General features: G+C 37.7%; 1 protein-coding gene across 1 annotated transcript; it reads right to left on the bottom strand.

The window, feature by feature from the left end:
* Positions 1–17746: 17746 nt before the first annotated feature.
* On the bottom strand, positions 17747–19209 carry LOC127084670 (B3 domain-containing transcription factor VRN1). Its single transcript, XM_051025166.1, has 4 exons — positions 18988–19209; positions 18482–18887; positions 18213–18358; positions 17747–18104 (listed from the first exon to the last, which is right to left on the bottom strand). Exons 1-4 carry the CDS (start codon positions 19057–19059, stop codon positions 17871–17873), a joined length of 858 nt encoding a protein of 285 aa, XP_050881123.1. The 5' UTR covers positions 19060–19209; the 3' UTR covers positions 17747–17870.
* Positions 19210–22073: the final 2864 nt, after the last annotated feature.

Below are 22073 nucleotides of genomic sequence, written 5' to 3' on the forward strand. Positions count from 1 at the left end.
TATCGACTCTTGTGGTGAATTCTCCAATGTGCCTCTTCTTGGTACATGTGGTGGGATTAACTACAACCCTATTTTGGCACGTCGTCAGCTTGGGTTCCCCCTAAAGGATAAACCTAATAACATTATGTTAGAGGGTGTGTTCTTTTAGGAGGGTAAAGATCCCCAAGGCTTGAAGGGTAGGATGGTCCGCGCTTGGCGCAAGATTCATAGGAAGGGAAGAAAGGAGTTGGGTCCGAAGAACTGTATTGCTTTGGAACCCTATACCTCTTGGATTAGGAGGAGAGCTTCCGAGTACCTTATGCCTTATGAGTATCCGAGACCTACACTTTTGGTTGTGGCTGGGCCTTCAACCCTCCCCGATCAAGGAGTGGAGGAGTTGAGAGACGAAGACTGTTCACGTGCCTGGATCCGTGAAAGAGAGGAGTTGCTTCAGCAAATTAGAGAGAAGGATGCTTTGATAGAGTTCCTTGAGCACCAGGTCATTGATGATCCTGCTGATGCATTGAATTCTCTTCTTCCTCAGTCTTCCAAGTTTTGGAAGAGGAAACACGATCGACTCGCCAAAGAGAAGGCAGATATGGAGGCAGCCTATGAGAGGGAGGTGAAGAGGCTTCGTGCAACTTATCTTCCAGTTTCCAGAGCTTTAGATGATTGTTTCTAGGGTTCCATAGGATGTTCATTTTCCTTCTCTCTTGTATTATATTTGGTTACCAAGACTGTACTTCTTTGGTGTAAAATTTTTTTTCAAATATTATTGATGTGATATTTCACTATATGTCTAAATGATTAATATTTTCAATATTTGCAAATAGGACTCTAAAGTTCCTCTGATAAAAAATAAATCATATGCACAAGCATTGTATGCATCATGTGCATAAGCAGGTTTTGCTCCAGGCTTCTTGTTCTATGGTCTAACTCTGTGTTCTTCATTTATTTTGAAGACAAGCTGACTCACCGGTACTACACCCGAGCCAACGCATTAAGACTAATGGATCATCTAGAGAAACAAAACTGTGAACTCAAGGAGGAAGTGACCAGATTGACTGCCCTGATGGAGTCTTTCATGGCCGCCCAGAGCCAGTCATCTCCGACACCTTCAACTCCTCCCCAGAGGACAGTCATCTCCGAGATTGCCTCTTCAACCGTGCCTGCGGCCAGCGCCCACTTTGCACCAACAGCTATGACAGCCGGGTTTCCTTGGGGGATGCCTCCCAACTTTATTCTTGAGGGTTCTGCCCCCACCTTTACTTCTCTGCCGGCATCTAGCCCGGTCCTCGCTGTTCCACCTCCTGTCATGCATACTATGCCCAGAGTAGACGACACCATCTACCATTCTGAGCCGTCTGAGGGCCCAGGTGTTTATGAAAAGATGGATGCTATGAATGATCAGTTTCTTGACCTCCGCAAGGAATTGAAAACTCTCCGAGGAAAGGACCTATTCGACAAGTCTGCCGCTGAACTCTGCTTGGTCCCAAACATCAAAATCCCTGTAAAGTTCAAAGTGCCTGACTTTGAAAAGTACAAGGGAAATACTTGCCCTCTCAGCCACCTAGTTATGTATGCTAGGAAGATGTCGACTCAGACCGATAATGATCAGCTTCTTATTCACTATTTCCAGGACAGTTTGTCTGGTGCTGCCCTGAGATGGTATATAGGCTTGGACAGCGCGAAGATCCGATCCTTCAATGACCTTGGTGAAGCTTTCGTCAAGCAATACAAGTATAATATGGATATGGCTCCCGATAGGGATCAATTGAGAGCCATGTCCCAGAAGGACAAGGAAAAATTCAAAGAGTACGCCCAGAGGTGGCGAGAGCTAGCAGCGCAGATCGTGCCCCTGCTGGAGGAGAAAGAAATGACCAAGATCTTCCTGAAGACCTTGAGCTCATTTTACTATGAGCGGATGATTGCCAGCGCTCCTTCTGATTTCACCGAGATGGTGAACATGGGGATGCGTCTGGAAGAAGGAGTCAGGGAAGGGCGCCTGACCAGAGAAGAAGGCTCTTCTGCCAAATGTTATGGGGTGTTTGGGAAGAAGAAAGATGGTGAGGCACATGCTGTGACCTCCCATGTCAAACCTAGAAGACCCTCAGTAAGGAGGAAGACCGTGCGTCATACCGGTAATCAGCATCAGATGGCTCACATAGCACCTGTTTTCAGAGAAAATCAGCACTACCAGCACAACAATAACTAGCAACAGCAACATCAATAATATCAACAACAACAACACCGTCCTCAACAATAGGCCTACCAGCCTCGAAATAACAATCATACTAGTACAAGTTATGAGAGGAAGAGGGTCACCTTCGATCCTATTCCTATGACCTATGCAGAGCTGTATCCCTCTTTGATAGAGAGAAAACTGATTACTCCATGAGACCCACCGGCTATACCTACCAACCCTCAATGGTGGTATAAGCCTGAGTTACACTGTGTTTATCATTCTGGTGCTCCCGGACACGACGTGGAAAACTGTTACCCGCTGAAGACCAAGGTTCAAGACCTTGTGAGATGTGGTATCTTGTGTTTCGAGGACGTAGGTCCCAATGTGAAGAAGAACCCATTGCCCGAGCATGGGAAATCCTCTGTCAACATGGTCCAGGGCTGCCCTGGTAAATACAATGTCAAATATGTCAGCCATATTCGACAATCTTTGGTCGAGATGCACAGACTATTGTGTGAATACAGTCATTACAAGCACGACCATGACAGATGCCGAGTTTGCACTGTCAATCAGAGGGGATGTCGCCAAGTCCGTAAAGACATCCAAGAAATGCTGGATGGAGGTGTAAGTGAGATACTTCAGAATCGAAATGTTAGTGATGATGATGAAGTCAATGTGATATCTCCAGTATTTCGAATCCCTGAGCCCGTTGTCATCAGGTATGATGGCAGCAAGCAGAAGGCTTCTCCCTCTTTGATAGTTAAACCAGTTGGCCCTGTGCCATACTCTTCTGATAAAGCTGTCCCCTGTCGCTACAATGCTGTGGCATTGGAGGATGGGAAGGAGGTGCCCCTGCCCTTTACTTCTGTTGTTAATATTGTCGATGTCAGCGACCTGACCCGTAGCGATCGTGTTTTCTCGACTCCACCGAAACCCCAAGCTGATATCCGAAGGACTGATGTTATTGACTTTGCTGAACGCCCGGTTGGGAATGCTGTTATTTCTCCGAATCCGGCACTTGTTGCCAATAAACCTGCCTCCGTTGTAAAAACTCTTGTCTCTGCTGGCCAGAGTGGCATTGTGAAAGAAGATTGTGATGAGATGTTGAGGCTCATCAAAAGGAGTGAATACAACGTTGTAGATCAGCTTCTACAGACGCCATCAAAGATCTTTGTACTATCTTTGTTGATGAATTCAGAACCACACTGTGAAGCTCTGCAGAAGGTGTTGGATGTGGCGTATGTAGATCATGACTTCACAATAGAATAATTTGACAGTATTGTTGCAAACATCACCGCTTGTAACAATTTGAGTTTTTGTGATGTTGATCTCCCCGAGGAGGGAAGAGACCACAATTTGGCACTACACATATCTATGAGCTGTAAGGATGATGTCATGTCCAATGTGCTGGTAGACACTGGATCATCACTAAATGTGTTACCGAAATCCACTCTTGCTAGATTGTCATACCAGGGGCCTCCCATGAGGCAGAGTGGAGTAGTGGTTAAAGCTTTTGATGGATCCCGCAAAACTGTGATTGGAGAGGTTGAACTCTCAGTCAAGATCGGACCAAGTGATTTCCAAATCACTTTTTCGGTCATGGATATCCACCCATCATATAGCTGTCTGTTGGGCAGACCATGGATTCACGAGGCAGGCGCCGTGACATCCACCCTACACCAGAAATTGAAGTTTGTCAAAAACAAGAAGCTGGTGGTGGTAGGGGGAGAGAAGGCTCTCCTGGTTATCCATTTGTCTTCCTTTTATTACATAGACGCTGAGGATGAAGTTGGAACACCATTCCAAGCTTTATCTATTGTTGAGCCTGCTAAGAAAGGAACTTCTTCATTTGCGTCCTACAATGATGCTAAGTTGGCCATTGAGCATGGCATAACTACCGGTTTAGGACAAATGATCAAGCTGGAAGACAACAAATCTCGGGCTGGCATAGGATATTCTTCTGGCGCTTTCAACAAGCATGGGCTGTTTAAGAGTGGTGGATTCATCCACACTGTTCAAGATGAGGAAGCTGCTGCTGTTGTGGAAGAGGATGCAGAGGAAGATTCTAGCAACTTTGTCATCCCTAGAAGGGTCTGCAATAATTGGGTCGATGTTGATGTTCCAACAGTTATCCATAAGTCAAAGTAATGTTCATTTTGTTTTAAAAACCCTTCTCCCATGCCAAAAGGAGGAGTGATGACATTGTTGGCTCATAAATACAATGATATTTTCATTCAATAAATTCATGTTAAATGTTTGTTTTCCAATTATTTTCACTTTTCGCTTTTTGCATGAAATTGGTGATCACATAAAACCTTAAAAAAATAGAATAAAATCAATCTTTTCATCTGCATAATGATTTGCCTTGTTTGAATTCTAAATCTCTTTATATCCAAAATCATTATGCAGGTTGATCAAACCCATTGAACATAATGATCCAACATCATCTCCCAACTTTGAGTTCCCTGTATTTGAGGCCGAAGAAGATGATGTTGAAGAGATTCCTGACGAGATTACCTGTTTACTTGAGCACGAAGAGAAGATCATTCAGCAGCATCTTGAGAATCTGGAAACAGTCAACTTGGGGTCTGAGGATTGTGTGCGAGAAGTGAAGATTGGGGCACTCCTGGAAGAATCTGTCAAGAAGGAGTTGACTGAGTTGCTACGAGAATACGTCGACGTCTTTTCCTGGTCATATGAAGACATGTCTGGTCTGGATACTGATATCATGCAAAATTTCCTGCCTTTGAAGCTTGAGTGTGTGCCTGTGAAGCAGAAGCTCAGAAGAACTCATCTTGATATGCCAGTGAAGATTAAAGAAGAAGTTCATAAGCAAATTGATGCGGGGTTTCTGGTGACTTCTACATATCCTCAATGGGTGGCCAATATTATGCCTGTGCCTAAGAAAGATGGAAAAGTCCGAATGTGTGTGGACTATAGGGACTTGAATAAAGCTACTCCGAAAGATGATTTCCCTTTACCACATATTAATATGTTGATAGATAATACATCTAAATTCAATGTCTTCTCGTTTATGGACGGATTTTCCGGATATAACCAGATAAGATGGCACCCGAGGATATGGAGAAGACAACATTCATCACACCTTGGGGAACATTCTGTTATCGAGTGATGCTCTTCGGTTTGAAGATCGCTGGAGCCACGTATCAACGAGCTATGACTACCTTGTTTCATGATATGATGCACAAGGAGATCAAGGTATATGTTGATGACATGATTGCAAAGTCGAGAACGGAAGTTGAACATGTAAAGCACTTGTTGAAGCTTTTTCAACGTTTGAGGAAGTATAAGCTTCGTATGAATCCTAACAAGTGTATATTTGGAGTCCGTTCCGGCAAGTTATTGGGCTTTATTGTCAGCGAAAGAGGTATTGAGGTTGATCCTGCAAAGGTCAAAGCAATACAAGAGATGCCTGCGCCCAAAACTGAGAAGCAAGTCCGAGGTTTTCTTGGTCGCTTGAATTATATTTCCAGATTTATATCCCACATGACTGCCACATGTGCGCCGATATTCAAGCTCCTCCGGAAAGATCAGTCTCATGATTGGACCAAGGATTGCCAAAAAGCCTTTGACAGTATCAAAGACTATCTATCTGAGCCTCCAATTCTGTCTCCGTCTGTGGAAGGAAGACCCTTGATTATGTACCTAACTGTTCTTGAAGACTCAATGGGTTGTGTCCTTGGTCAGCAAGACGAATCAGGAAAGAAAGAATATGCTATCTACTACCTGAGTAAGAAGTTCACTGATTGTGAGTCTCGATACTCGATGCGTGAGAAAACATGTTGTGCTTTGGCTTGGGCTGCTAAGCGCTTACGCCAGTATATGTTGAATCATACGACTTGGTTGATATCCAAAATGGATCCGATCAAGTATATCTTTGAGAAGCCTGCTTTAACTAGGAGGATTGCCCGTTGGCAGATGTTGTTATCTAAGTATGATATTGAGTATCGAGCTCAGAAGGCTATAAAAGGTAGTATTTTGGCTGACCACTTGGAACATCAACCAATTGAAGATTATCAGTCAGTTCAGTATGACTTCCCAGATGAGGAGATTCTGTATTTGAAGATGAAAGATTGCGATGAGCCTACGCTTGATGAAGGACCAGAGCTTGGTTCCCGATGGAGCATGGTATTTGATGGCGCTGTAAATCAGTATGAAAATGGTATTGGGGCAATGATTATTACTCCTCAGGGAACACATTTTCCTTTTACAGCAAGGCTAACTTTCAAATGCACGAATAATATGGCTGAGTATGAGGCCTGTATTATGGGATTAGAAGAGTGTATTGATCTTAAGATCAAGCATATTGATGTTTATGGTGATTCGGCCCTTGTTGTTAATCAGATCAATGGGGAATGGGAGACGAATCAGCCTGGCCTCATCCCATATAGAGATTATGCGAGGAGGATTTCAACATTCTTTACTGAGGTTAACTTCCATCATATTCCTCGAGATGAGAATCGGATGGCCGATGCTCTTGCTACGCTTGCTTCAATGATTGTGGTTAGACTCTGGAATGAGGTTCCCAATATCACTATGATGCGCTTGGACAGACCAACTCATGTATTTGCAGTAGAGGAGGTGCAAGATGATAAGCCATGGTATTATGATATCAAATGTTTTCTTCAAAGCCAGATTTACCCGCCTGGGGAATCCGTGAAAGATAGCAAGACTTTGAGGAGATTATCAGGCAGTTTCTACCTCAATGGTGATGTGCTTTATAAAAGGAACTTTGACATGGTTCTGCCCATATGCGTGGATAGACACGAAGCAGACCTGTTAATGATTGAGGTCCATGAGGGTTCATTTGGTACTCATTCCAATGGACATGCCATGGCTAGGAAGATGTTGAGAGCAGGCTACTATTGGCTGACAATGGAGTCTGACTGCTGCAAATATGTGAAGAAATGCCATAAGTGTCAGATTTATGCGGATAAGATTCATATTCCCCCGACACTTCTGAATATGATTTCATCACCATGGCCTTTCTCCATCTGGGGAATTGACATGATTGGCATGATAGAGCCGAAAGCGTCCAACGGTCACAGGTTTATTCTCGTAGCAATTGATTACTTCACCAAGTGGGTTGAAGCGACGTCATACGCAAACGTGACCAGGCAGGTGGTTGTGAAGTTTATCAAGAATAAACTCATATGCCATTATGGTGTTCCAGACAAGATCATTACTGATAATGGATCTAACTTGAACAACAAGATGATGAAAGAGCTGCGTAGCGAGTTCAAGATTGCACATCATAATTCTTCTCCTTACAGACCCAAAATGAATGGGGCTGTTGAAGCTGCTAATAAGAATATCAAGAAGATTGTCCAGAAGATGGTTGTTACGTACAAAAATTGGCACGAGATGCTGCCATTTGCTTTGCATGGGTACCGTACATCTGTCCGCACTTCAATAGGGGCAACCCCTTTCTCCCTTGTATATGGCATGGAGGTTGTGCTCCCAGTAGAGGTGGAGATCCCATCAATGAGAGTTTTGATGGAAGCCAAGTTGACTGATGCTGAATGGGTTCATAGTCGTTATGACCAACTGAACTTGATAGAAGAGAAGAGATTAACTGCCATGTGCCATGGTCAGTTATATCAGCAAAGGATGAAGAAAGCCTTTGATAAGAAGGTCAAGCCTCGTGTGTTCCAAGAAGGTGACCTCGTGCTCAAGAAAGTCTTGTCTTTCGCGCCCGATTCCAGGGGCAAGTGGACTCCAAACTATGAAGGCCCATATGTTGTTAAGAGAGCCTTTTCAGGCGGTGCTTTGATACTTACAACTATGGATGGGGAGGATTTCACTCGTCCTGTGAATTCAGATGTAGTCAAGAAATACTTCGCCTAAAATAAAAACAGAATAGCTCGCTAAGTTGAAAACCCGAAAGGGCGGCTTAGGCAAAAATGAGCGTCTCGGTGGATTGAAAACCCGAAAGGGCGATCCAGGAAAAAGTTAGAGACATAAAAAAGTGAATATATATCCCGCTAGATTGAGTACCTCACCCTGGGGAAATCTAGGCAAAATTTAGGGATTTGGTAAGTAACTGCATCCTGACAAGACTTTATTCTACAAGCTGTCATCTGTTAGAGATTCTCGCTCAGTCATCGTCAACTGAAGCTTCAAATACATTGGATTCAGAGTTGGTGGAGAAATGTTCATTATGTTCAATGTAGCCCTTTTCCAATATATATCACCAATTTCAAATTTTGTAAAGATCCATGGAGTCTTGCCTTTTGCAGACTACCATTCCATAAAATAAATTTGAGCCTTTATCCAATTCTTTGCACTCTTATTTGTTTCTATTCAAACAAATGTTTTGCATGTTTTAATTGAAAAATATCATTGTTTTAAATAAATAAAATTTTCATGATTTGTTTTTAAACAAAGTGAACATTCACAATGACAAAAAGGATACTTGGGACGTCTTCTGTGCTCTTCCAAAGATAGCATGATCTCAAAAAGGGTAAGACATTTGTTCATATTCCCAACATACTTGTATCCTCTTCATTATATTTCAGGTTGTCTCCTCCCAGAGCATAGAAGAAAGTTGTACATCCCACCAAATCCCCCAGAGAGTTTGGAGTTTTGGATGCAGTCTCAATCTTCTAATTTCCCCAGTGAGTCTGGGTTTAGCATTTGTGTTATCAATTATATGGTTGTCATCCCTTGCGTGGATTGACCTAAAATCCCTTATAGATTGATAAATTGAATATGCTAATCTTTCCGAAGGAGTTGGTGTTCCCTCACTTCGAGTTAGAATTTCTCTCCGCCAGAATGAGCAGGAAATCCCCAGCATAAGTGGAGACATCCTCAAGTTTGATTTGTAGCTTTTCCCCTGTGGACTTGTCTACTTTTGATCTCCAGCAGAATTTTGCTCCTCGACCATCCTTAGCAGGGTTGATCCCACTCTTACTCCCCAGTATGGTCACCAGCAGGGTATCCCCAATAGTTGCCTACGGGAAATCCCCGATTCGATCGTCAGCAGTGTTTCCTTGATGGAATTGTCTGATCATAGCCCGTTTGTGGTTTCCTCCCGAGCAGAGTGGTTGAAGGAGATGTTTATCTTTCCTTCCTTAGCGGAGTAGTACCCTTCCTCCTCAGCAAATGTGATTTCTTCAGCAGCGCAAGAAATGTGGTGGCTTTGGAACCTTCTGATTGGTGGTTGTTCCCCATAGAGTTTCATTTCCCTCTTCTATAATTTCCCTAGTAGAGTTGATTCTATGGCGGATTTTATCCATGTTTGGATTCCTCAGCCGAGACTTTTCCTGATTGCAGAGTGGCATGAGAGCTTCTGAGGAAGATGTGTTGATCCTTCCCCCAACTGGAGTGACTGGTTCTCCTTCCCCTGCAGAGATCTTTGTTTCCTGGTATCTTTTGCCCCCATCAGATTGGATGTTCTCCAGTGGGCCTGGCTCTCTCTCTTGAGATGTAGTACTGAATGTTTGTCCATTGATTCTTGGACCTGTTTGTGTTAGATATGTCTGTTTATCAGCATTCATCATACATAAACTACACATATATATGCATAATCTTAGCATTCAGATATTCATGTTGCATTCTTTGCCATATATATCTTTGTTTGTTGTCTCCTGCTATTTGGTGATACATGTTTCCCCAAGCAGATGTTTGTGTCTGATCTCTCCATAATAGAGTCAGCCCCATAGGCAGAAAGTGTCTATCCTTTCTTCCATATTCCCCACTGAGTTATGTCCTCGTGGATGATTGTTGTTTCAGTTTCCTCCCAACATATGTATTGGGATGGAATTCTCCCCCTGAGATATATCCTCATTGGGTTGAGTCTTGTTTCGGTGTGTCTCTCTAGCTCGTTCCTAGACCGACTTCTTTTGTTATTTCCCCTGCACTTCCCCGTAGTTTAGATGAATGATTGCTCAATAACCAGTAATTGTCCATCTTTTCCCCGACGGAGTTTGTGGCCTTCTACCCAGTAACCGGTAGTTGTAAGTCCTATTTCTTTGGTTTTCTACCCTCATACCGGTAGTTGTAAACCCCATTTCATCCCCTTGCAGAGTTAACCTTATTTTGTTCATCCTACCCGATGACGGTTACTCTTCTGTGGTTTTATACCTAGTATCTGGTAGATATAATCCCCTTTTTGTTGGTTATCTTTATCCAATATTCGGTATTGATATTCCTTCACCTTTTGAGTATATCTCCCAGTAACCGGTGATATATCTCCCGGATCTTTGTCTTTGTCAATGTATCCCCAGCGATTCATATTTCATTTACCCTGGTTTAGTAATGATTGTTTCTCCCTTTGATTGGTCATCATTTTTATACCTAGTATTCGGTATCCCGATGTCCTTTCCTTTCGGTCGATTTATCCTTTATTAACCCAGTAACCGGTTGTGGATAATCTTTCATGCGAGTATATTATCTATGTTCTGACGGTAATAGATAATATATCTCATGCGCTCTTTGGTCGAAGTCTTTTGTTCTTCCCCAATCGAGTAAAATTCGTATCCCCTTTGCGGAGTCGAATGCCCCTCCTGTAATTGAGTTTGCTTTTCAGCCCTCCTTTTGGATGATGAGTGTCTTGGAAATATTCCCCAATTCACGCTTGGTCAGTCACCTATTATATGCCCAGTAACCGGTATCCCTGGTGCTCCTTCCCTTCTGCTCCCTATTATGACTTTTGTCCCCTGTGGAGTCAGATTTCCTGAGTTGAAATATACCTTTTTAGGTTTTCCTCAGATGTTTTTGAATGTTTGATATCTATCACCCTCATATCGGTCTTAGATATTCATTCTCCCCGAGCGTGTTGTTCTCTGACCCTCATATCGGTGATTTGATCACATGTCTCCTTGAGCTTATTACCCAGTAATCGGTAATACCTCACTCTGTTGTTTCCTCAGATGAGTCCTGTTTGGACATTTCCCAATGGACTCCCTTAGTGGATTTTCCCCATCTGAGTCCGGATTTTCATCCGAATTATCCTTTGTAGATAATTTTGCTGTATTGGTATATTACCCAATACATGCATCTTTGAGTCAGCTCGAGTCCTTCCATTGATTTATTTTCATGGAATTCCTCTCATGTCTCTCAGCAAGTTCTAAGTCGTGACCTTCTCATGCAATTTATTCCCTTTCTTATCCCCATAAGGATCCCCAGAGTCTCTGTCCCATTTATGAGTGTATTACTCATATGGATTTTCAGTCTCCTCTGATTTCTTTTCTTTTTTGTGGACACATATCTCCACAAAGTATTACCTTTTGCATACATACATTTGCATCATGAAGTCTCTTAGGGACCAAAATTCCTCTCTTTGTTATTATTTAACCCATTCTACCTCGTCGAGACAAAGATTTTAACCTTCACTTCTCCGGCTAGAATGACCTTAAATAGGGGCATCTGTAAGACCCAGATTTTGACCATAAGATCCCTCATGGCATCATGACATTTCATTTGCATTTTGCCTCAAGGATCATAAGCATTTTGGCTTTTACCTTTGGGTGGGATCTTTTGAGAGTTAGTTTGAGATCACCAAGCATGCTTGAATTGTATATTATTGCTTTTCTCATTTTATTTGCTAACCAAAAGCACAAAAATATGTCACTAACATCTCTTGTTTGTAGCTTGAGCAGTCACAAGATCCAAGGCTTCTAGGAGATCCTATGTGCATTGATATGGCAAAGAAGAGATGAAAGCAAGCATGGCAATGGTTCCCAAAGCTCTAATCCATCAAATATGCCTCCCAAGTGTCTCAATTCACCATTTTTATCAAAGAAAATCAAGGGATTTGAGGCTTGTTTCCCAAGGAAACCCTAATTCATTTGTTCATCAACTATGCCTTGCTCATGAAGCAACCTCAACCCATGATCAAAGGAAATCAAGGGAAGTTCTTTCATTCATCATTTCATGCATATTTGAACTTATTTGAGTGTCCTCAGTCATCAATTCATCAAGATATGAGGTTTGGACTTGAAAAGTTGATCAGTCAATTCATCTTACTATTTTGAAATACACTGAGACCTAACTTTTGATGTGTTTGTCAAATGGAGATGACCCCAAGAGAAAAAACATTCTTAAGAACCATATGAACAACTTTCATGTTCATCAAAAATTGATTTGAAGCTTGGAAGGTCATCATCTATTCCAAGACATTATAGGTCATTTTGACTGAAACCCTAATTTTGGGTCAACTTCCCAAGAACATAACTCATTCATTTTTCATGATTTTGAGGTGGGATCAAATGCATTGGAAATATTAAGATGTATAATTCAAATTTTATGTTGAGTAAAATTTCAAAATCCTAAAAGAAATACATGTGATAATGCAAAACATTATAGGTCACTTTGGACAAAAGCATTGAAATGTGAAAAAGTCCAACTTCAAGTGCTCATAACCTCTTCATAAAAACTCCAAATGATGCAAAATTTAAGTCCAAATTGATTTTGTTGAAACGATCTACAACTTTCATGTTGAAGATTTTGTCATTTGGAGCTTGCATCATTGAAAAATAAGGTCTTGAAATTTGGCCAATTTTGAAAATCTCACATGTACATGTTTTGCACCCTACACTTCATGACCACTTTTCATCAATTTCCAAGTTTCAAATGGAGTTTTGATCAACATAACAAATGATCCTCATGCAAAAAGCTTTCCAACCATTACTCATGAGATGGTGTTTCAAGTTTGGACATGGTATTTTCGAAGACTTGAACATATTGGTACATTTTTTTGAAATCAACAAAATTTGCATTGCATGAGCCATTAATACATAATCTGCATGTCCAGTTTGTACATGCTGATGTTTAGCTACCAAATCCAAGTGGAATTGGGCCCTCCATGCGCCTGTACAGGCCCATGCATGGAGGCCCTTTCCATTCATGCAAAGTTTTGATTATGCATTTCATCATTGCTTTGGGTATAAATACATTGCTCATGCCTCTCATTTTGGCAACCTGAAGGCGCCCTAAATGCAGTGTAATTGAATCCTTACCCTCACTACCAAAGGAACTCACCAATTTTCTCTTAATTTTTCAGATCTAGAGTTCAATTTCATTCATTGTTTTCTGGATCTAAAGTTCCTTAGCCTTCTTCCCTTAGATCCAAAGAACAAACTGCAACCATCCATAGCAAGGAATTATGCTCTCACACTCTGCAAATCAGAGGTTTACCTTAGTTTTTATTTTCTTCGAATCAACTTATATTGTGCTTGTTTCTTGCTGTTGTTGTGTGATCTGATGTCCTCTGCATAGAGGCAACATTTTTGAGCTTCGAATTTCCAAAATCTAGCAAGTTCAGTTGAACACCATAGAAATTTCATCTCTGATTTCTCTCAATGTAGAAACCTAGAGTGGATTTGGTTGGTACAGGGGTGATGTACATCACCCCAGCTTTCGACTGGTACCTAGATCGTAGCATTTGGTTAACATTTTTTCCTCTGTAAATTTGAGCCTCGCCGAAAGCTGGCCGGAGAAGACGGCGGCGCTGGTCACCGTCCAATCTCCAGAATGAATCTAAACCATCCATCCCATTTTCCAGATTGAATCTCATTCATTCCATGTTATGACTTATAATAATGCTACATGTGATGCATTGACCAAGGAACATGGTAGGCGCGCGTGTGTGAGCCTCATGATTTGCCAGCTCAATTAATGAGCTCAGATCAGACGGTCCACGCTTTTTCGCATTTTTTAATTTCTGATTATATTTTCTTTAATTTCTTTTAATTCCATTTCATTTTAAAAATTCATATCTCCTTCATTATTGGTCCAAAAAATATGAGACCAATTTCATTTTTCTCCTTTGAATTTCTAGTTTCTAAAAATGATTTTTAATATTTTTTATTTTATCATTTGATATTTTTTAGGAATTTTCTCTTTTCTGCTTATTTTTAATTCATTTTAAATAGTTTTTGATATCCAAAAAATGCAAAAATATCTTTCTAACCTCTTTGAATGATGATAGATCTATGAAAAATATTATCATCAATTTATTAATTGATTTGAGATTTATTTGACATTTTAATTCAATTAGGTTATTTTTATGCATTTTTAATTGATTAAAAATAGTTTCTGACTTCTAAAAATGCTAAAAAAAAAATTCAAACTTTGTTTGATCTTGTTGAACTTGGGATAATTCACTTGGACTTTTCAAAGTTGATTTGAAGTGAGTTTGAAGTTTGACATTTCTTTATTATTTTGCTTCAAGTTTTATTTTAATATTGAAAAATACCAAAAATATTTTATTTGTTTCTTGACTTCTAATCTTCATTTTGCTTCTGTTTACTATTGTTTGACCTTGATCTTCTCTATTTTTGGTCAATGCTTGATGATTATTTCATTTCATTTCCATTAATGTACTTTAATATTCTTCTTCTTCTTCTTCTTCTTCTTCTTTTTTGATCAATGAGTTAAAGATTTGTGATTAGCCTTGATACATGGGAGGTTTAATCTTCCTTGATTCAAATCTAATTCAACTTGATCATGGATCAAGTGAATGGCTTTGCATTAAGGATAGGTTGCTTCCTAATCAAGCAAAGAACCTAAATCAATACAAGATCATTTCTCATCTTCTTTTTGGCATGGCAAGTTGTAGGAGTTTGATTCACTAATCAAAATCTCTAACATGTGTTGTTGCCTACATTATTAACGACCGGCCTCAGATAGTTATGACTTCTACATAAGTCCAATTACGATTGCTTAACATAGCGCTAAATTTCCTTATGGCACACTAACTCTAACACTAACCATTAACCATTAACATTTAATTCTTGCTCTTTACATTTATGCACTTTACTATTCTTGTACATATTATTCATTTGCTTTTTCCTTTGCTCATTTGAGCACATGTTTATGATTAATGTAATTTTCCTTTTGCTCACTTGAGCACATAATTGTGTATATGTTATTGTGCTTGTTGTTTTGTTTTGATTGTTGTGGACCAAATGCAAAAAATGGACAAGTGGACTTAGTTTCTAGGACTTTCCCTATGTAAAATTGGAGTAAAAAGGCCTAATGTTGAAGATGGATTAGAAGGACCAAATCTCTAAACTCACTCTTGTCCATTCTTGATTTGCTTCATGGAACCTTTTGATGTGTGTTCTTTTGTGCTAGGGAATCCTATTTGAGCCAAATTGAAGAACCATTGCCATGTTCATCCAAAGTGAAAGATACAAGAGCCATTGGGGATCTTCTAAGAGCTTGCTTGATTAATTTGATTGCTTGAGCTTACACTTATTTTGCTTGCATATTCCAAAGGATTGGAGCTACTTGGATCATCAATATGATCTCAAGAAGGGAACTCCATTTGTGGTCTTGTTTCTTATCCTTCATCTCTTGTATGATTAGGACTTTAGCCATTCTTCTTCTTCCCTCCACTCTAACCCAAGCCAAAACTTTTTGTGCAAACATTTAACACTTGTTTTCAAACATTAGAAGCCTAAGCATTAGGCTTTTGATTTTCAAACTTTCTTTTCATAACACTTATTTTGAATTGAATCTTTAAGTCAACTTTGACCATATTTTGTAAATACTTTTCATAGGTAAATATAACTCATTCAAATACTTTTGATGTTTCAATGGCCACTTTCTTATCAAAAACTTTTCATAACCTTTAGCTATTAGGTTTGAGTTATCCTTGAGGTAGATGTAATACTCACCTATATCCTTAGTGATGGACAATGAGTCTTCCATGCTTATTATAGGGTTAACCCCTCACTATCATGTTGAAGCTATCCTCACATGGTGGATTTGTGGTTTTAGGTTGAGTTTTCTCCCTTGGATAACAAAAGACTTTAAGGCTTTTGGACCAATCAATTCACCAACTTGTTTTTTTTGAGATTTTTATCCCGAACTACGAGGTTTTGATCCTAATTTATTTTTAAGATGGTACGTAGGCAATGGGTTTATCCATCCAAACACAAATTGTAAATAACTTGTATATTCTCTTCTCATCTCTTTAATCATGTTTGCACAAATAAAATTTTCACAAAATACCAACCTTACAACAAGTGTGAAAATGGCTCCCTATGAGTACCTAAGATGTTTTGGATGCTTAAAATCTTCTCATTGCATAACCAACCCCCTTACCCCGATCTCTGACATTTTTACTAGTTTTTGATTCGATAAAACTCTTAGGTTTTTGTTCGCTTTCTAACCATTCCTTTGGATAAAAAGAAGTGCGGTGGCGACTCGACTTGTATGGTTTACCTTGGATTTAGTCAATATCTCTAATGGTAACGAATACACCGCTACAGAGTACTCGACGGTATGGCCGTCGTACTCTCCGTGGATGGAATTGCTTCTGACACAGATATCGCGGTCGTAGTCTCTCCATTCTTATTGGCAGATTCACCATCCTTCTTACGTATCCCCTTTTTTGTATTGCTTCATTTTTTTTGTTGCTACTTTACTACTTCTTAATCTCATGCAACGAAGTTAGAGAAACTATAAATGAAGAACTTTTAAATACTTCAGAGATTTAAGCACTGATCCTACTAGGCGTGTCAATTTGTTTATCTTCGAAATTGGTCAACAAGCGCTAGTCATCCAAATTCTATACTTTTGGTGACTCGCATGATCTACTAGATTTATCCTAAGACATGTGATTTCATTATCTTTGAGTTTTATCACTTATGAACATTTTGAAAATATTCTTTTTATTGAAAATAATGTTGACGCTTGTAAAGAAATGCAGAAATATAAATGGCAATGTAAATAACCTCAAATTAAATAACATAATTATAATGATTTGATACATAAGTAAAAAATGGTGATCACACGTACATCGCACTCAAGAACTCACAAATACAAATACTTTGAGTAATATATGAGTTTTTGTACAAAATGTCACCTCCTATCCTAATCTCTAAGATCCTTATTTATAATAAATCGAAAATAACGGTAACGAACGGTCACTTCTCCAAAAGATGACACGTTTTCGCTTGCAATGACTTCCCCACTTACTGTCTTCCACGCGTGTTCTCAAGAAACAGATAAGACGAAAAAACGATTGAGTCTTAATTTGAATCATGCTCGTCGAACATAACTCCAAACGGACATCTTCGTCAAAAAGTGAATGTGAATTCAAGAATAATTTTAAGTCTAAGAACAAACCTTCTTGAACAAAATAACAGCTTCGACTACGCCTTCTTAACTTCTACGTCGAAAACAATATATTCTTCTCCATCGTCGAAATTCCAATTAACATACCAGTTTTTTTAAAGTGAGGTGAAATTGTTTTTAAAAAAATTCGGGTGATTTTAAAATACATTTTTGAACCCATGAAGGGCAATTTTAAATTTTCAAGATGGAAGGGTGAAAAGAGTAATGCCGAATTCTAATTGGATGAGGATTATGTTACAATCTAACTTTCGAGTTGCTATCCTCCACAAATAACGTGTTTAAAACCACTCCAAAGTCACGTTTAAAACGATAACATAAATAAAATGTGATGCTTTTTGTATCGTATACTATGACAAATTTATTGAACATACATATTCAATCACATTTGAAAGAGGGAAAAGCACAGGTATACTCTATAGAAGCATAAGAAATTCCTGAGAAATGGTGGACCATTAAGTATTCCTTCAAATATTTCGAAATTAAACACAATTACAAACTTCGTTTCAGACATTTGATGGATAAGAAATAGTGTCACTTACTTAAATGTACTATCATTCAAAATAACAGCTTCAAAACAGATACATTAACAGTCCAATTAGAAAACATGAACTTCAAAAACTAAATCCTTCTTGTTTATCAGTTCAAAGACGCACACATCTCCGGCTTGCAATCCACTTTCCCTCACAAACAAAAACCAACCAGCCGAAAGACGACGTTCACTTTTCTTATTGTAACAACAAAGCAATTTCAGATTCCATGATCTTTTACCAATTTGCAGATTCACATTCGCCTCCTTGTTCTCAATAATCCCTTTCAAATTCGGTATACTCTGCATTGTATATATAATTTTATTATCAATCATTATCATTATAATGTATAATCACAACAGCACAACATAAATAACATGCATAGCAATAGCATTGCATGAATACTATACCAAACGATTTGCTGCCAGATTAGCAGGGTTGATCAAAATTGTGAAAAACGGATTGCTTGAGATAAATTCATAAGCAACTTCCCGAGCTCTAGTTTCCTTTGGCTTATTCAATGATGTAGTTCTTTGACTATTCTTCTCAATCTCACCTGCATATATATGTGTGGAATATAAAACAAAAACTACACTCTTGGAAAAACATCATGTTCAGATTTTTAATATCAGGAGCATGGCAAAGTAAGAATAAAAAACAGAAAATGAAATTCAAATACCTTTAACTTTTTTATGTGGCCTAGTAGAAGCTAATGTTGACAGCTGTTTAGCCTTCTTCGGATAATGCCATTCATTCAAAATCTCAACTGATTCATCATCACTATGTTCAAGGTTTTCATTTCCATCATCAGAAGTGTCACATGAAGAATCATAATCAATTTCTACTCCATTCTGGCCAATTATTAGTACATCTAACTCTGAAGTTCCTTCTTTATATTTAAAGACTACAAAACAACCATTTTGAAGAGAGTAGTTTTGAGTAAAGGTTTTCCAACCTTTTTGAAACCAAATCTCACCATTGATGTTTTTCCAAAACACTTTCCATTTAGTGCCATCGGGAGGGTTGATCATCACTGGATTTGGTAGACGAGCCCCGTGGCTCCTTGTAAACTTATTCGGTATTTTCTGTAAAAAAGATAAATTAATTTTAGAACTAGAATATTAAAAAACATGGTTAAACAGATATAACATGACGTAGTAGTAGTAAGTTAAAAGGAAAGGTTACAATAGTTTGAAGATTGGTTTGAAGAATAATCTTGAAGAAACAGATGGGGAGAGTGGAATTTTCTCTAGCCATGGATGATGAAAGTTCATTAGGTGGTGGAGTGTTTAGGATATATTTTGGTCAGAGTACAAGAAAAGCTCTTCATTTATGGTTATAATTACCTATCTAATCTCATAATTACATCTATCTCTCATGCGCCTTTTCATAAGTCATCTTCACATTTCTCTAAAAAAAACATAACCATGTGAAATGACTTTTTATATACTCCCTATATTAATAATTCAGGTTACCTAAGGTTCATTTTATAATTCTTATGTCAATAAGTTATGTAGTTAATAGTAATATGAAAAGAAATACCTATCAAATTTACTTAATTATCTAAATCAATAAATTCATATTAAGGTGTATTTTATATTCTTAATTGTAATTTGTCAAGTCTATTCATTATTACAACTCAAATACTTCTTTTAAAATAGGAATCATCAACACGAAGAAGACTTAAGGTCATCTCCTTCTCCAATGCAAAATTTATAAGCGTAAAGAAATGAAACATAATAATTTGCAAGCAATCATTCGACAGCAGACGCAATTCGCAAGAAATCATCTGAAACAACTTCGACCCAGCTTGCAAAGATATTTTAAATTTCATGTTGTATGAACCTTATTGTTTCATTGCTATCTATCTTTTCATTCTTTTGCCTTAATATGTTTCATGCTTTTATCTCGAAAAGGTACCATTTTTATGATTAGTTTGCTTCAGGACCGATCCAATCAATTTGGGAATCCTGGTCTAATTAAAAAAATAGACCTAAAAAATATGAATTTTTGCCAAATTTTTGAAAAAGAAGTATAAAATTATGGATTTTGAAAATAAAATATGATTTTACACCTATTTTATACAAATTATTGTAAAATAAATTTTGAAAACATTATAATTTAACACCTATTTTTAAAAAAAATGGTGTAATATATATACTGTAATTAAAAAAAAACATATATGTGGGCCCCAAATTTTTGGAGCCCAGAGCTACAACACGTTAAAGGTCGGCCCTGGTTTACTTTTCATTGTTGTTCGTGTTGTATGCACATTACTATTTCATAGATATCCATTGTTTTATTATTTTGCATATGTCTGTATCATGATTTTAGTTGGCAAAGGTATCGTTGTTATGATTATTTTTCTTTTTCATTGTCGTTTGTGTTGTATCTGTCGTATTGTTTCATTGTTATCCATCATTTTTTCTTGGAAGTTACTGAAGATTCTCGGTTCTGTTGAAGATTTTCACTGAGCTGAGAGTTTCACAGGGTGATCAAGAGAAACCAATTAAGGCCAAGGTATGTGGATTTATAGGATACAAATCTGTTAGAAATTCAAATGAAACTCAGATTGAAATTCAGAGTTGGTTAGAAATGCAGTTGGTTAAAAATTCAGTTGGTATTTACTTCAAATTAGTTTGTTAGAAATGAAGGAAGCCATATTAGTTGTTAATTTCAATTCAGCCAATAGTTAGTTGGAATTCTAATTTGAAATTCAAATGAAATTTTTCAGTTAGTTACTAAAAAAGGTTGAGTTAGTTGGTACTGTAAGTTCAGTTAGTGAGTTAGTTACGAAATGTAATGATTGAAAACAAAAAAATGTAATGATTGAAAACAAAAAAATGATTTGAAATTTGCATGTGTTTGGTGATATGCAGTATGACTCAGTTATGGCTCTGAATTTCAACTGCGATGAATACGACATAACTTGGAATCTTACATAGTTATATTCTCATTGCATTCAAGTGGAAAGTGTTCTCACTTCTTGTGTATGGTAAGAATAAAGTTTTGTTTGCATCGTCTCGGAACGAACAAAGCATATTTCGTTTGTGAAAAGGTTTTGAAATTGCATTAAGGAGGAAAAGATAGTTTGATTTGTTGAGTTTATTTTAGTTGGATGATGAATATTTGAACAAGAGCTAATTATGACTAGCACTCAAGTAGTCGGGGAAGAGATAAGAGATTATGTCTGTCCCAATCCTTTTTCATCCACATTATTTATGAAATTTGTGAGGTGAATTATGTCGTAAGTCTTCAACGGAAAATGAGTATTTGAACAAGAGCTAAGTATAACTAACATCCAAATAATATGGGAAAGGAGAAGATATTATGTTTGTCTCGATCCTTTTTCATCTAATAAAGACCAAACTAAATTCTTTTTAATTATTGTGTTTTGAACGGAAGACAAACATTCGAACAAAAGCTAAATACGACTAGCACTCGAATACTTGGGAAAAGAGAAGATATTGTGTCCGCTCCAATCCTTTTTCAACCGATTTTATTGAGAAAAAGATTTGCAACGCGCTCCGAGTAAGCGGAAAAGAAACTTGATGTTGATCAAGTATTTTATTCGCGTTAGTTTGAAAATGGTTTATGAAATGATTTGATTTTAATTTTGAAATTATGGAGAGTTAGTGAAATGTATTTTGAAAATTGCTTGGTGTTGACCAAGCCCTTTGATTTTTATCTGAAAGATTGATTTTATTTTGTAATCATTTATTAATCAAGTGAATAAAAATAATCATGTATGATGCAACATTAACATGAGGTGATATGTGTGATGATAGAAATATTTAGGCCCAAGATCCACAAGACAAAGTAGTAGTAGTAATAATAATAATAATAATAATAATAATAATAATAATAATAATAATAATAATAATAATAATAATAATAATAATAATAATAATAATAATAATAATAATAATAATAATAATAATAATAATAATAATAATAATAATAATAATAATAATAATAATAATAATAATAATAATAATAATAATATAATTATAATAATAATAATAATAATAATAATAATAATAATATAATCAAACAAATAAAAAAATGAAAAAAAATCAGAAAAAACAAAGGGTGAAAATAACAAAAAAGAGGAGGGGTTCCCACGTAAAATTGTCATGGGTCCTGTTTTGAATTTTGAAAAGAATCCAGGAGAAAATAAATCTAGTTTTTTGGTGATGGCACACAGTGAAAAAGAATTTGATGAGGTTGTTAAAGAAACTAAATTTTTCTGTCTAGTGGTGATTAAAGAG

The sequence above is a fragment of the Lathyrus oleraceus genome, chromosome 5, assembly GCF_024323335.1.
Source record: "Lathyrus oleraceus cultivar Zhongwan6 chromosome 5, CAAS_Psat_ZW6_1.0, whole genome shotgun sequence".
Taxonomy (NCBI): Eukaryota; Viridiplantae; Streptophyta; class Magnoliopsida; order Fabales; family Fabaceae; genus Lathyrus; species Lathyrus oleraceus.

Bases quoted from the DNA above. Each gene is read 5' to 3' on its own strand.
- LOC127084670 (XM_051025166.1), bottom strand. From the start codon at position 19,059: ATGGCTAGAGAAAATTCCACTCTCCCCATCTGTTTCTTCAAGATTATT. The intron at 18,888-18,987 runs GTAACCTTTCCT...TCTTTTTTACAG, and splicing joins AAACCAATCTTCAAACTATT to AAAATACCGAATAAGTTTAC. The intron at 18,359-18,481 runs GTATTTGAATTT...ATATATATGCAG, and splicing joins GCCACATAAAAAAGTTAAAG to GTGAGATTGAGAAGAATAGT.